At 46.2% G+C, this 16057-nt stretch overlaps 1 protein-coding gene across 1 annotated transcript in view; it reads left to right on the top strand.

Annotated features, from left to right (window-relative positions):
- GBF1 (golgi brefeldin A resistant guanine nucleotide exchange factor 1) overlaps nucleotides 1-16057 on the top strand; it is a 573313-nt gene that overhangs the window by 326541 nt on the left and 230715 nt on the right. Inside the window, 3 exon segments of the mRNA XM_030203372.1 lie at nucleotides 90-188; nucleotides 5163-5357; nucleotides 6653-6839. Coding sequence (XP_030059232.1) covers nucleotides 90-188; nucleotides 5163-5357; nucleotides 6653-6839 — 481 coding nt within the window.

Below are 16057 nucleotides of genomic sequence, written 5' to 3'. Positions count from 1 at the left end.
TTGATGGAATCTCATAAATTTTAAACATGGCTTACCTAGGGGACTATCTCAACTGTAGTTTTCTTTTTCATGACCTTTCCTGCCTCCAGCTCTTAAGTGTTGAGCGGTTGAATTTGTATGCAGCTTCTCTCCAGGCCTGCTTCCTATTATTTGAAAGCATGAGGGAACACCTAAAGTTTCAACTGGAGGTAAGTTCTGAGTGTGTGTTTTGTCTTATTTGGCCTTTTTGGATATGGTAATCATTACATTAGTATTGAGTTATAGTGCACAATCCACCTTATAATCGAAAGAAAAACGCCTAGATTTCGACCCAAATCGGGAGATAGACGTTTATCTCACAAAAATGAATAAATCGGTATAATCGAAAGCCGATTTTGGACGTTTTCAACTGCACTCCATCGCGGATGCGGACAAAGTTGATGGGGGCGTGTCAGAGGTGTGGCGAAGGTGGAACTGGGGCGTGGTTATCGGCCGAGGGAGATGTACGCGTTAGGGCGATAATCAAAAAAATAAAGGCGTTTTTAGCGAACATTTAGGACACTTTTGTTGGACCCTTTTTTCACACGAACAGGTCCCAAAAAAGTGCTCTAAATGACCAGATGAGGGAATCGGGGATGACCTCCCCTGACTCCCCCAGTGGTCAGTAACCCCCTCCCACCACAAAAAAATGATGTTTCACAACTTTTTATTTTCACCATCAAATGTCATACCCACCTCCCTGGCAGCAGTATGCAGGTCCCTGGAGCAGTTGTTAGGGGGTGCAGTGGAGTTCAGGCAGGTGGACCCAGGCCCATCCCCCCCTACCTGTTACAATTGTGCTGCTTAATGCTTATTAGTTGTCCAACCCCCCAAACCCACTGTACCCACATGTAGGTGCCCCCCTTCACCCCTTAGGGCTATAATAATGGTGTAGACTTGTGGGCAGTGGGTTTTGAAGGGGATTTGGGGGGCTCAACACACAAGGGAAGGGTGCTATGCACCTGGGAGCTCTTTTACCTTTTTTTTTGTTTTTGTAAAAGTGCCCCCTAGGGTGCCCGGTTGGTGTTCTGGCATGTGAGGGGGACCAGTGCACTACGAATCCTGGCCCCTCCCACGAACAAATGCCTTGGATTTATTTGTTTTTGAGCTGGGCGCTTTCATTTTCCATTATCGCTGAAAAACAAAAACGCCCAGCTCACAAATTGTCGAATAAAACATGGACATCTATTTTTTGCGAAAATACGGTTCGGTCCGCCCCTTCACAGACCCGTTCTTGGAGATAAACGCCCATGGAGATAGACGTTTTTGTTCGATTATGCCCCTCAGTGTATCCTAATAAAATATGTATATATCTTTGATAGATGAAAGGTTAGTTTTCTGAGCATAAGTAACTCAAATGAAGCCACACTCATGAATCACTTGAAAGTTGTGTGCATTACTGGAAGATAGTTGAGAATCTTGTAGAAACTTTTTGCAGAGGCACAGTAGTGAGTAAATACAACCTCCAGACCAGCTATGTGGATGAGTAGCCTAGTGGTTAGTGCAGTGGACTTTGATCCTGGGGAACTGAGTTCGATTCCCACTGCAGCTCCTTGTGACTCTGGGCAAGTCACTTAACCCTCCACTGCCCCTGGTACAAAATAAGTACCTGAATATATATAAACCGCTTTGAATGTAGTTGCAAAAAAACCAAAAAAAAAACCTCAGGCAGTATATCAAGTCCCGTTTCCCTTTCCCTTCCCCCATTAGAAAGCCCCAGAATGATGCACTAATGTAGATTTGACATAGGGCCAGTCTTCTATATGTTTTTTCCCTGTGGCCCTTTGGAGAATTGGGAACCACAGAGACTTGGTCGTTCTGGTGGCTCTCAGTTAGCCAAGGAGGTCTTGGTGGGGAGATCTGCAGTGGAGGAACTGATTTGGCTCCCAGTGACAGATATGTTGGTCTAGAGTCCACTCCAGATGCAGAATCCATCTCTATTTTGTCTTACGGCATGGCTCTTTAAAGGCAAGATTGCAGAAGAGAAGCTACTCCGGCTAGATTATAGTCACCTTGTTGCACTCCAGAAAGAGATCCATTTCTTTGGTGCATGTCAGAGCTGGCAGATTTTTTTTTTTAGAATGGCATTCGGAACAGCAGCTTCTGTCACTGCTCTCGTTGGTGTCAGATATTTTAGAATTCTCCGAGGACAAGCAGGCTTACATTCTCACGAATGGGTAGACAATCCCACATCACCAGGATCTTCATGGTACCAAGCAAAAAAGTTTGCGAGAGCCTTCTGGAGCGTGAGCATCACTCCAACGCGCATGTGTGAAGTGCCTTCCCACCTGCAGCGCGACCGTACCTCTTCAATTGTTTTTTTTCTCTGCATGAGAAGCAGCTGTGTTTCTGATGCTCCTCATGCCCGGCAGTATTTTTGCTCCCCGCTCTTAAGAATTTTCACATTTTTTTTGTTTTATTATTATTTAAAAAAAAAAATTAAAAACTCCCTTATAGTTCTTAGCTTTGGCATGCGTTTAAGTTTCCTTTCTTTTTCACCATGGGCTGATTTTAGACCTGCTAGGTCTCCTCTTTTAGTGTTTTTCCATTTTTTTCATGCACATTCACGACTTTTAATTTAGCTGAAGCCATTTTCCCTTCCATGTCATCAGACTCCTAGTGGCTTCAAACGTTGTACCCGATGCAACCAGACAATCTAGGGCACTGATACACATTCTTGGTGTATTCAGTGCCTTGGGCCTGACCATAGCCCGGCAAATTGTATCCATTTTCTTCATATGAAGAAAAGGACTCAAATTTTCCGAGAAGCTCAACGTGAAAAACCTTTTTGGAGCTCAGTCCAGTTCTTTAGCGTCAACATCGAGTGAGGCATCGGCATTGGGAGTCGAGGTAGAGATAGCTGCTTCAAGACCCTGAGACACTGGGGAGCAATGAGTCATCGCGTGGGTCCTCCACCTGCCTCGAGGCCTTCTCCTATGCAGGTCCCCCGGGACTGTCCATGGTTGGACCCGACCCCGAGGTGACTGGAGGATTCAATGTCATCCTCATAGGCACCAAGGACTCTGGGTGATGTGCATCCGGCGAAGGGCAAGAAGCACCATCACCGATCTCCTTTGCATGGTGCCAGGAGCTCCAGGACGCAAAGGGACTTGGCACCCGAAAAGCGTCAACGCCGGGAGGATCGCGCCCCCTCCATTCAAGAGGTGCCGATGCGTCCTGCTCCCAGCAGCCGGGTCCTGCTCCCACACCCCAGGCGATTCGGCAACCTGAACCCCAACTGGCCCCTCAGTCTTTACTGATGGCGGCTCTCGATGAGCGTATCCGAGCCTTGCACCCAGAGCTTTCGGGGGGATTGATGCAGCGATATGCATTGGGGGTGCCTGCCATGCTTTCCGCTGCAGCTCCGCCTGGCTCTCAACCTATTGTGCAGCCTCCGATTGCCACCCAGCCCGGTACTCCAATTTCGGTGGAGGAAGCTTTGCAGGAGTCGAGGCAGGAGCTGGCTTCTTGACACTGTTCTCAAGGGCGTGGGTCATGCCTGGTCTCGGACATCCCTGAGAGAAATTCTATCCGATAATGAAGAGGAATGCTCATGGGAATCAGAGGAGGATCCCAGGTACTTATCCTCCAGTGAGTCCTATGGGATCCCTTCTGAGACTTCCCCTCCACCTGAGAGGAGACTGTCTCCACCAGAGAGCCTCTCCTACATCTTTATTGTGCGAGAAATGGCTGAGGCCATTCCATTCCCCATAGATTCCCCGTAGAAGTGGAGGATGAGCCTAGGGCCAAGATGGACTACACCTTTCCACCTAAGGGAGGCAGTGACAGCTCCTATCCACATGGTACTCAAGGCAGTCCTCACCAGGAACTAGACATCCTCTCTGTCTGTCCCTGTGGTCCCCAAGAAAATTGATACCCAATATCGGATCCATGAGGAACCTGGGTTGGTGAGGTCTCAGTTACCCCATGACTCCGTGGGGGTGGATGCCGCTCTCAAAAAAGCCAGGAGTACTAGGGACTATACCTCAGCTCCCCCAGGCAGAGATGCTAGAATCCTGGACTCTTTTGGGAGAAAGATGTATCAGGCCGCTATGCCCATCGCCCATATTCAATCTTACTAGCTCTTCACGAGCATTTACTTTTGGAACTCGTTGAGGCAGCTGTCTGACTTGGTTGATGCACTCCCTCCGGAGCAGGCTGAGCCCGCCAGTTGGTCAAGAAACAGAAGGCATGTCGCAAGTTCTTGGCCGGGGCACTTACGACACTTTTGACGTAGCATCCATAATCTCTGCCCAAGGTATAGCAATGCGCAGACTCTCATGGCTGCATGTTTCTGACCTGGACCATTCGGTCCTGTAGAGGATGGCAGATGCCCCTTGTCGGGGGGTGGGGTGGGGGGGGGATAATCTTTTTGGAGAGAAGGTCGAAGAGGTCGCTGACCAGATCAAAAAGCACATTGAGGCTATGATTCTCCCTCCCGCTGGACGTCTTCTGCAGCTGCCTCCTCATCCAGGAGGTATTTTGGTAGGGTTTAAATGGATGAGAGGTTCCTGCTTGCTTAAATCCTGATTATTGGGGCAGGAGGGGATATTCAGTGTCCCTGAATAGCCCCTCTGAGCTTCATGGCATTATCTGGTTAGTACAACAGCGATCTATGGGCAGAGTCAGGGCGGACCTGGAAGATATGCAGACTCCAAGGATATTCAGTGCCAAAAACCTAACTGGGCATTGAGGACTGCATAAGAAGCAGTCCTTTCTTTGCCTGGTTAGGTATGTAGGTCAAGCTCTGAATATTAGCCAACACCCATATGTCTACACGGGCTGAATATCACCTGGATTTCTTCAGAGTGCTTAGATGATGGTAAAAGTTAATTTATTATATAAAAACTTAAGTGCCTCGCTGGGCTAGACCAGTGGTTCATTGAATTCAGTATCCTGACTGTTAATGGCCAGTTTGAGTCACCTGGAAGTACCTGGCAGATTCTGATGGGGAGAACCATTTCAAATTGATAAATGTAACCCTTATATCATAATTGCCCAGAAAGGTGCTTTCCTATTGACTGTGAACTTGGGAACTATTTGGGTATGTCATGCTCTCTTATGGCTTAGCTAAGACCTTAAATACTGTACAGTGTTGCAATTTCATTGCTATTATGTAACCGTATAAACTGTTTGTTTTCCAGATGTATGTAAAAAAGTTGATGGACATTATTACCGTAGAAAATCCTAAGATGCCATATGAGATGAAGGAGATGGCACTAGAGGCTGTTGTACAACTCTGGAGAATTCCCAGCTTTGTCACTGAGCTCTACATTAATTATGACTGTGACTACTACTGCTCCAACCTCTTTGAAGATCTTACCAAACTTCTCTCAAAGGTCCTTAAACTCCTCTGCATTACCATTAGCTAAACTTAGTTAGGAAACCGAGAAGATTAAGTAGCAGGCGTAATAGGAACCAAGACAATCGGGTCACAAAAAGGTGGGCAGAGGGGAGAGATAGAAAGGCATGGTGATAGGCTGCATCTTTTTTCTGCATGCTAACAGTATATTTTGTTGAAGACTCTGGGCACTAGTAGTGCAAGTCTATTTAAGAGTTTCGAAGAGGTGAGGTTTAAAATTAATAAACCTAAATCACAGGGGAGAATTGTTGGAAGGCATTTGTGTAAATAGAAATAATATCCAAGGGTATCTGGGGGTACAGCTGGTTGTACAAATAAGCAAACTAGGCATCTGCCTAGGACAGCATAATTGGGTGATGAAGCAAGACAGGGCCTGTTCTCCACTGCTGCTGAAGCCACCCTAACTCTGTCTGATCTACCCTGAAGCACTTGAAAGAGGCATTCATGTTACAGGGCCTCTGAGTGCTGGCATGTGCTCAAAGTCTGCTAGGTCCTGCTCCCTTTGGCAAGAAGTTTGTGCACACTTCTTTCTAGCATGTCAGGGCAGCCCAGGCAGAGGTAAAGTGGCTGCAGAAGCAGTGGAGGAGGCAAGAGAGCAGGTCGTATGAGGGAAAAGGAAGATTCAGGAGAAATTCTGAACAGGGAGCGTGTGGAAGTGAAGGATTTGTTGGACTTCGGTGAGATGGAGAATAGAAGGGGAGTTGCTGGACTTCAAGGGTAGAAGGGAGAGGGATAGTGTCTTGAGCCACCCTGGAGTGCACCACGGAAGGTTTGCCTAGTGTTACAGATATGTTTGGACCAGCCTTATCTGGGGCACAGAGATGAGTCCATGTCACCAATGATTTTGAGGAATATTGTAGTTAGATGAGAGTTTTTGGTCTGACTAGAATCTTATAAGTTATGAAATAGAATTAAGAGAGTTTGTCTCATGAAGAGACTTGTGGTCTCAAATTCATATAGTATCTTTTTATGTTCATCCAATAAAAGATATCATCTTCCTAGAAGTTGCTGTGAGAGAGATCAAGGCAAGGAAGGCTCTGCTTGTTACATGCTAGACAGCTTACAAAGAATAGGTTGGGTGCTTGCAAGTAATATGAAAGACATTCCTCTGGAAAAAAGACAATCCTGAACAGTTATTTGTTTTGGGGTGAATTTTTTGTACTCTGGAAAACTTGATTTACTGTTCAGTTGATGCATCATGCAGATAAAGTAAACATGGCTTTATCTCCATTCTTTAAATTTTTCTCTGTTTTTGTACTTTTATTTCTGCAGAATGCCTTTCCAGTTTCAGGACAATTGTATACGACTCATCTTCTGTCTCTTGAAGCATTGCTGACTGTCATTGACAGTACTGAAGCTCATTGCCAGGCTAAAGTTCTCAACAACACAGTACAGCAGGAGAAGACTGTAGTGAAAACTACTATGGATGCTTGTGATAGCACCAAGGAACTGAGCATTTGTAAGCACTTGAAAACTGTATATTGTTTAACTATATTCACTTCTACCAAAATTGTTATTGCTAAAAAGAAAACAATATTTCAGTTTATTCCATGCATGAATATTTCCAAGTCCCCTGGTTTTGCATGATGATATATCAAATGTTGCAAAATCTGACCCTTAACTATTGCATTGGCCAATTTTTTTGGATGTAATGGAAAAATGGGACCAAGACCAGTATTAGTGACCTAGTTTGAGTTGGGGAGGGGGGCAGCAGAAGGAGATGGAACTAACTTGGTAGATGCACTCACAAGGTCTTTTCTCCATCAACTTCCCTTTTGATAATTCCCTTCCCCTGGCTGTTGCCATTTCTCACTCTCCTCTTATGGAATGGTGAAGAGTATAGAGTGAGTGACAGAGTTAGGCCGCATCTTAATCATCTGTGTTTGAGGGTAGAGTAATGGTGTGAATTGTTCAGGACACCATAGATCACTCTTCAGTCTGTACCTTAGCCTTGTTTTGGAAGACTTGCCTTCAATGGCAAGTTGATGATTCACTTTCTGTCTTTGACCTTCTTTACTGAGACTGCATAGGAAGGATTCTTTTAGCCTCTCTTCTCAATATCAAATGAAAATTGTAGTTAGAGAAAAAAAAATGTGCTCTTGTATATTTTGCATGTTTATGCATAGTATCTCAAGGTTAGGTCAACATTCCAAAGTTTACTGAGATTCTGAAGGATTCCTTTCAGTTGTGTTTTTTAAAATAAGAAAAGTTTGACTGAAAGTATTCTATAAGTTACATGTGTAAATTGGTGCCAGGGGCGTAGCCAGATGGCCAATTTTACATGGGCCTGAGCCTAAGGTGGGTGGGAATGGAATTCGCCCCCCCCCCCCCCCCCCCCCAGCTCCCCTCCAGTTTGCTCCTCTCTCCACCACTCCCTGCCCACAAACCCCAAAATACTTGAGCTGGCTGGGATCCCTAAACCCTGCCAGCTAAAGATTTTCTTCTCCTCGAGCAGCCAGCACTCTTCCAAACAGCAGTCAGTAGCACTTGCCTCAAATTAATGCTGTTGCCGGCTGACCGTGCATGCTCAGTGCTTTTGCATGAGCGAAAACTGAGCATGTGCAGAAGGGCTGATCTTGGCATCAGCTCAAGTCAAGTGCTGCTGGGTGACATTTGGAAGAGCGCTGGTTGCCCAAGGAGAAAAAAAATCAGCTGCAAGGTTTAGGGATCCCCACTAGCCACAGCAAGAGTGTCACAATTTTGGGTGGGCCTGAGTCCAAAGTGGGTGGACCCAGGCCCACCTGTGGCTACGCCACTGATTGGTGTCCTGCCTGTGCTTCACCCAGACTCTGCCTATGTGTATGCCTACCAGTAAAATATATGTATACATACAGAAGAGCGATGCACATAAATCATTAGAATAATGGTATATATGCATTAGGGCTGCATATGTAACGTGTTGTTAATGCAATTAATGTGTTAAATGTTTAACTTGTGATAAAACTTTTAATGCAATTAATACCATTTTGTCTCCCCCTACCTGCAATCATCCAGCATTGCTCTGTCTCCCCCCACCCGTATCCAGCATTGCCCATCTGTCACCCTATTTTCTCCCCTTCCTGCTGGCTCACTCATTTTATGTAGTTTCAAGCTCCTGCGCTGGTCCACTGCCTCTGTCTGCCTTCACCGCAACTGTGGAAAGCAGAAGACAGGTGCAGGGACGTTCCCCTCTGCGTGCTGGCTGTGCGGGACCTAAAAATAGGAAGTTACATCAGGGCTTGATGTAACTTCCTGTTGCTGGGGGCAGCATGCAGAGGGGAACATCTGTATGCCTGCATTTTGTTTGCTGCCACCACCACAGCTGTGGTGAACACAGAATCAGCGGACCAGCGCAGGAGCATGAGACCACACAAAATGAGTGCACTAGTGGGAGGGGAGAAGTCAAGGAGACAAGAAGGGGCAATGCAGAATATGGGGGAGATGGGAAGAGATGGGGCAATGCAGGATATGGAGAGATGGAGCAGTGCAGTCCATGGATGGGGGAAGAGATGGGGAAGACAAAGCAACGCATAATATGATGAGGAAGAGATGTGGCGATATAGAATATGGGGGGGGGGGGGGACAGACAGAGCAATGCAGAATATGGTGGCGGGGGAGATGGAGCAGTACAGGATATAAGGGAAGACAAGGCAATACTATATAGTTGGAGGTTGGGGAGAGAGAGATGGGGCAATGAGGGATGATGGTTTTGTTTTTGTGGTGGTGGGGAAAGGAGGAAAGATAGTGATGCTGAATGGTTGGGGAGTGGGACTGAGAGAAGGGGCAATGCTGGATATTGATGATGTGTGAGAGGGAAGACGGGTAATTCTAGATGGTGGGGGGAGAGACAGGCTGAGGGGTGATACTGGATGGTGAGGGGGAAGGAAGATGAATCAATGATGGAGAGAGAAGCCATGATGGATTTTGGGGGAAGAGAGAGAGAAAGGGGTGATGTTGAATGGTAGAGGAAGAGAGGGACAGATGTTGGAAATGGGGGATGGAAGAAAGAAAAAAAAAAGAAGAGATGGTGGACATGAACAGAGGGTAGGAGAAGGGAAGAACAGGAAAATGTATATAGATGGCAGAGAACAGAAAAAGAGGGAAGAGAGGAGATGCTGCACATGGATGGAGGGAAATGGAAGAGCTGGAAACTAAATACATTTGATAAGGAGGCAGAAAAATGGAAGAAAGTTGTACATGAAAGATGGATATACGACAGGGAGTGAAGAAGAAAGGAGGAGAGAAAAGTATGAATGGACAGGAGGCTCTGGAGTTCAGAGCACAGAAAAAGAGAAGTAGAACCAGAGACAGGGAACAAGATGATTAGGAAACTAAGATCACCAGACCACAAAGGTAAGAAAAATGATTCTATTTTCAGTTTACTAATTGAAACATGTCAGTTCTGTGAATTTACTTCTGTTTATATTTTGCATTGTACAGGAGGAAATATGAGGGGGAACTCTTTATGTGATTGTGCAATTAAATTTTTTAAGCGATGTGTAGCCATAAATGCATATATGTTTGCACATAACGTACATATATGCCATTATTCTAATAACTTATGCGTGTACTTTATAGAATTGGCCTGTACGAGGCCAATACCCAGTTGGCTGTTTGACTATGTTAGCTTTGCTTGGTTGTTCATCTCAAATATAGTTGGGCTGAGTTTTCTGTCAAAAGTTAACAGAGTTTTTCAGTTAAATTTTGGCCTGATATTTGGCCAACCAGAATTAATCCAGTAACTTTGGCTGGTTAGCACTGAATAATATGTTGACCAACCTAAATTGAAACTTCCATATCATCAAGCTGATCAATCCATAGACTGGTGGGTTGTGTCCATCTACCAGCAGGTGGAGATAGAGAGCAAACTTTTGCCTCCCTATATGTGGTCATGTGCTGCCGGAAACTCCTCAGTATGTTCTCTATCTCAGCAGGTGGTGGTCACACACAGCAGCAGCTCTGGCTAGGCCTCCAAGCCTAATTTTTAGGTTTTGTTGAGTGCCTGGGGTTGAGGGCTCTTTTGAGCAAGTGCAAACCTGGTGGTGCCAGGTCCCTCCTTTTCTCCCCCCTCCCGCTGGCTCCGTTAAAAAAAAAAAATAAAAAAAAATTTTGAACGTCCTTTAAGGCGTTTATTTCGACGTTTATTTAAGCGTCTATTGCAGCTACTCACTGGGACACCAGGTCGTTACAGCTCGGAGCGGACAGCAGGTAATTTTTACCTTTTTATAGCGGGCAGGGGGTTCCCCGATTCTTCTCCTCGTGGCATATGGCGTCGGAGGGCGAGGGCGCAAAGGGTCGCTCCCCGGATCGCTGGAGCGCTTCTAGAGGGGATGCGGGGGTCTTCAAGCCTGATTCGCCCTTGTTGGGTGACAGTTTCGTGACCGATGTATGTCCCGGTCCTTCCTCCGGCGTGGCGGTTTTTCCCGCCATAAACGCCCATCCCCCGCTCCTCGCCTCCGCCATCTTGGCCGGCCACGCGGCTCGGACGGCTTCTTCTTGGGCCGCCCTTGAGGTTGGAGACATTAATGCCATGAACGCCCTTAATTTGGGCGACGGCACAAAAGCGGCTAAAGTTAAGAGCCGTTCTTCCCGCGCGGCTCCTTCGCGGAGTGTCGCGCCGGACGCCATCTTGGATGCGCAGCATGTCTCTCCCCCGCTCTTGCGAGCGCCGGTTGAGGGTGCGTCTAGGGCTGTTGCCCAGGCTGCGGAAGTGCACAGTCTGGGGGGTTTCTCCCCCGAGTTTGTTTTGCTGCTGCATCAGGCCTTCCTCATGCACAACGCTGCCCCTGCTCCCTCGTCTGGTAAAGAGGTTGAGGTTCCCAGAGGCAAACGCCCTCGGGTTGATTCCCAGGCCTTGGAGGAATTTGTCTCCTCCGATGTAGATGAGGGCAGCGTGTCTGAGGTCTCCCAACGGTCCTTTGCGGATTCCTTGGAGGAGACGGATCCCCGCTCGGTTGGAGCGGATGACCCCTCTGCAGCGCGGCTTTTTAGCCCAGAGGATTTGCCCAACCTGTTGCTACAGGCCATGGACACTTTGAAGATTTCCTCTCCGGAGGACGTCTCTCCCTCAGCCCCTGTTGGCTCTGCCATTATGCTGGGGACGAAGCGCCCGCCTAGAACCTTCCACGTGCATGATGCTATGCACACCTTAATTTCGGCTCAATGGGATGTCCCAGAAGCGAGCCTTAAAGTGGCTAGGGCTATGTCCCGCCTCTATCCTTTGGCTGTGAGTGAACGTGAGGCCTATCTGTGGCCTACCGTGGATTCTTTAATCACTGCGGTGACTAAGAAAACGGCGTTGCCGGTGGAAGGTGGCACGGCCCTAAAGGACGCCCAAGACAGAAGATTGGAGGCGGCCTTAAGGTCGTCCTACGAGGCTACTGCTTTAAATTTGCAGGCCTCAGTTTGCGGTTCCTATGTGGCCAGGGCGTGCCTGACTATGGTGCGGCGGGCTTCCCCCTCGGATTCTTCCTTGAGGGATGATTGGCCGGCCCTGGAATCGGGCTTGGCCTATTTGGCAGACTTGCTGTATGATGTCTTGAGAGCCTCAGCTAAAGGCATGGCTCAGACAATCTCTGCGCGGCGGTGGCTTTGGCTGAAGCATTGGTCTGCTGACCACGCCTCTAAATCCCGCCTGGCTAGATTGCCTTTTAAAGGCAAGCTGCTCTTTGGGGTCGAGCTGGACAAAATCGTGACCGATCTCGGCACGTCTAAGGGCAAGAAGTTACCAGAGGTCAGGGCTCGAGCTAGTGCTCGCCCCGGTACCTCCAGAGGACGGTTTCAGGAAGCCCGTCGGTACCGCCCGGGCAGGTCGGGCTCTTCTGCCTCCTCTTCCTTTAAGAGGACCTTCTCCCCCAAGCAGCGTTCCTTTCGCAGAGACCGCCGTCCCGGAGGTGCTCCCTCCGGTCCTCCCCCAGGGTCTCGTACCCAATGACGGGGTCTTGGTCCACGCCCCAGTGCAGATTGGAGGACGGCTGTCCTCGTTTCTGGGCGAGTGGACCACAATAACTTCAGACGCTTGGGTGCTGGAAGTCATCAGAGACGGCTACAAGCTAGAGTTCTGCCGACCCTTAAGAGACGGGTTTGTACTCTCTCCCTGCAAGTCTCCGGTCAAAGCTGTGGCAGTGCAGCAGACCTTGGACAATCTCATCCGCCTGGGGGCGGTCGTTCCGGTGCCAGAAAATCAGCTTGGCAAGGGACGTTACTCCATTTACTTTGTGGTACCAAAGAAAGGAGGTTCTGTCCGGCCTATCCTCGACCTCAAGGGGGTCAATCGGGCCTTGAAAGTTCGGCACTTTCGCATGGAGACTCTCCGCTCTGTTATAGCGGCAGTGAAGGCAGGGGAGTACCTGGCATCCTTGGACATCAAGGAAGCGTACTTGCATATTCCCATCTGGCCTCCTCATCAACTCTTCCTGCGTTTTGCAGTACTGGGCCGACACTTCCAGTTCAGAGCCCTCCCTTTCGGGTTGGCTACTGCTCCGCGGACCTTCTCCAAAGTGATGGTGGTCATCGCGGCCTTCCTGAGGAAGGAAGGAGTACAAGTCCATCCTTATCTGTGTTGGATTATTTGTAGTAAATAATTAGCAGATTTTAGTACACACAGCTTCAGCTTTAGAAATGTTAATTTCTTTCTTCATCTCTCTCTCATTCACCCCTGAATAATTCACTGCTGAGTCACTTTAAAGTTGAAGTAACAAAACATCTGTTTACTCACAGTTTGTAGTTAGATTATAATCAGACAGGCTTATATTTACATATTACTATACATTTGTCTTATCAGCTCCTTCCATGTGCTTAGATGGTAATGGATGCTCACACCACCATAGATCCTCTCAGGTTAGGAGAGATCATGAGCTCCATGTGCTCCATGTGCTGCATCTGCTGCATCTGCCCCCACAGGAAGTTGCATATCTGTGTGACCTCTCTAAGTAATTCACATCAGAGGTCACAGAGTAATCACAGAGAAATAATAGGTGACAGGCAATGCATGTAAAAATACAATACATTCCAACAAACCCCTTCTCATGCATAACTGTCATGCAATTATTTATTCATACAAAGTCCAAGCTTTATACGCAGATTCACAAAATGTTCTCTGGGTAACGGTTTGGTCATGATGTCAGCTGTCATCTCACTGGTGTGACAATAGTGTAGACTGATGACCCCTTCTTTCACCAACTCTCGCACGTTGTGGTATTTCGTTGCGATGTGCTTGGTACGTGACTGAACCTTGTCATTCTGTGACAGTCGGATGCAGCTCTGATTATCTTCCATTATCTGGATTGGTCTCTTTTCAGCTATTCCAAAATCCAGCAAAAGTTTTTCAATCCACATCAGTTCTCTGCACGCTTCCGATACGGCCACATATTCAGCTTCTGTAGAAGACAAACTCACAATACTTTGTTTATGACTGGCCCATGAAATTTGTACATTTCCATACATAAACACATATCCACTTGTGGACTTATAATCAGAATGATCCCCTGCCCAATCTGAATCACAGTAACATATTAGTTTTGGATTACTATTGGCTGAAATCTTTAATTTACAATCAATGGTACCCTTTAAATACCTTACCATCCTTTTAACTGCAGTCCAATCTGATTTGGTAGGTGAGCTGACCCTTCTGCTCAAAATTCCTACTGCATTTGCTATATCAGCCCTGTATGTGGTAGCTAGATATAAAAGCTTACCTATGGCTGATCTATATTGGATGTTATCTGGTAAAGGTTCTCTTACTGTTTCATCCTTCAGAAAATCAGTGATCATGGGAGTGCTTACAACTTGGGCATCTTGCATACCTAAACTTTCAATAAGCTCATTTATTTTCTGCTTCTGGCTTAGAAGATAAGAACCATCACTTTGTTTCTCAATTTCTATACCAAGATAGTATGACACATTACCCAGTTCTTTTATCTCAACATTCTGGTTTAAACACTTTACAATGTCCTTGTACTCTTGCTCACTTTTGCTTGCAATGAGCAGATCATCAACAAAAGCTAAAATGTATGCATATTGTCCATTTGTGCACCTAGTGTACAAGCATTTATCTGCTTCACCTTGCTTAAATCCTAAACTTGTCAATATTTCATGCAATTTGTCATTCCAACATTTTGCACTTTGCTTTAATCCATAAAGACCTTTGTTTAATTTACACACTAGCTGTCTTTGTTTTGTATTTATGAAACCTGTTGGCTGTTCCATGTACAAGTCTTCAGTTATTTCTCCATGAAGAAACGCTGTTTTCACATCAATGTGGTTGACTTGCATGCCTTTTGAGACTGCAATGCTCAGAAGTGTTCTTATTGTCGTGTGTTTCACTACAGGTGCAAACACTTCATCAAAATCTTCTCCATATTTTTGAAGATATCCCTTTGCGACTAATCTTGCTTTATACCTTTCCACTTTTCCTTGTGCATTCCTTTTTAACTTGAATACCCATTTGCATCCTATAGCTTTCTTGCCAGGAGGTAATTTTGTAAGAATCCAAGTATTATTTTTATCCAATGCATCAATTTCTTCTTGTGCAGCTTTATGCCATTCAGCAGCTTCTTCTGCTGGCATTTTCTCAATCTCATCCCATGTTAAGGGCTCTTGAGCTTCTGCTGACTTTGTTAAGTACGACAGTCTTGGGGGTGGAACACCTTTGTTTTCCCTGGATGAGCGTCTGACAACAGGTTGGTCTGACCTTTCCGCATCCTCTAAATCTGAGAGTCCTTCTCCAATTGATTCCCCTTCTCCAACTGTACTGTCTTCTTCAATGATCCTTTCTGTGTCTGCTTCCTCTGCCTGTTCCTCGTTAGATACAGATGAGTTGCTTTCAGACATCTGCCTTGGTATGGCATTTATATACACTGGCATGTCTATTATGGTTCTAGTTTCATATTCTGGATGATAAGGCTCATCTGGGATAATCCAGCCTTTATCAACCCTTTTGTTTTCATCAAAATATGTAACATGTCTTATGCCAACAATGCCAGTTTTCAGATTCAAAATTCTATATCCTTTGTGTCCTGGAGCATAGCCAACTAAAATGCCCCTTTCTGTTGTGGAATCCAGCTTATGCCTTCTTTGCTTTGGTACATGAGCATATGCTGTACTTCCAAATGTTCTTATGTGTGACAGGTTTGGCTTCCTACCATGCCATGTCTCATGTGGTGTGCGCTCAGCGCCTTTAGTTGGCATTCTGTTTTGTAGGTACACTGCTGTGAGAATTGCTTCCCCCCATAGTCTTTTAGGGAGATTGCTATCTGACAGCATACATCTGGTCATTTCCACAAGTGACCTAAATTTTCTCTCTGCAACAGAATTTTGCTCTGGTGTATAAGCTACTGTTGTGATATGCTGAATGCCTTCTTGTTCTAGAAATGTGCGCATGCTTTGTGAAGTGAACTCACCACCATTGTCGGTCTGAAGAACCTTTGGTTTTCTTTCAAATTTATTGCTCACCATGGCTACGTATTTCTTCAGCATGTCTGTGACTTGACTTTTTTCTTTCAGCAAATAGGCCACACAATATCTAGAGAAATCATCCAAGAATATTAGCACAAATCTGTTATTTCCCAATGATGGGATATTAAACGGTCCACATAAGTCACTGTGTATTAAGTCCAGTACTTTATTACTCCTATTTCCTGTGTATGCAGGAAATGAGGGTCTCACACCTTTTTGAGTAACACAGTCTATGCATTTCTC

Source organism: Microcaecilia unicolor, chromosome 5 (assembly GCF_901765095.1).
Source record: "Microcaecilia unicolor chromosome 5, aMicUni1.1, whole genome shotgun sequence".
NCBI lineage: Eukaryota > Metazoa > Chordata > Amphibia > Gymnophiona > Siphonopidae > Microcaecilia > Microcaecilia unicolor.
The sequence above is the reverse complement of the archived record's forward strand: the minus strand, read 5'-3'. Positions and strand labels throughout refer to the sequence as shown.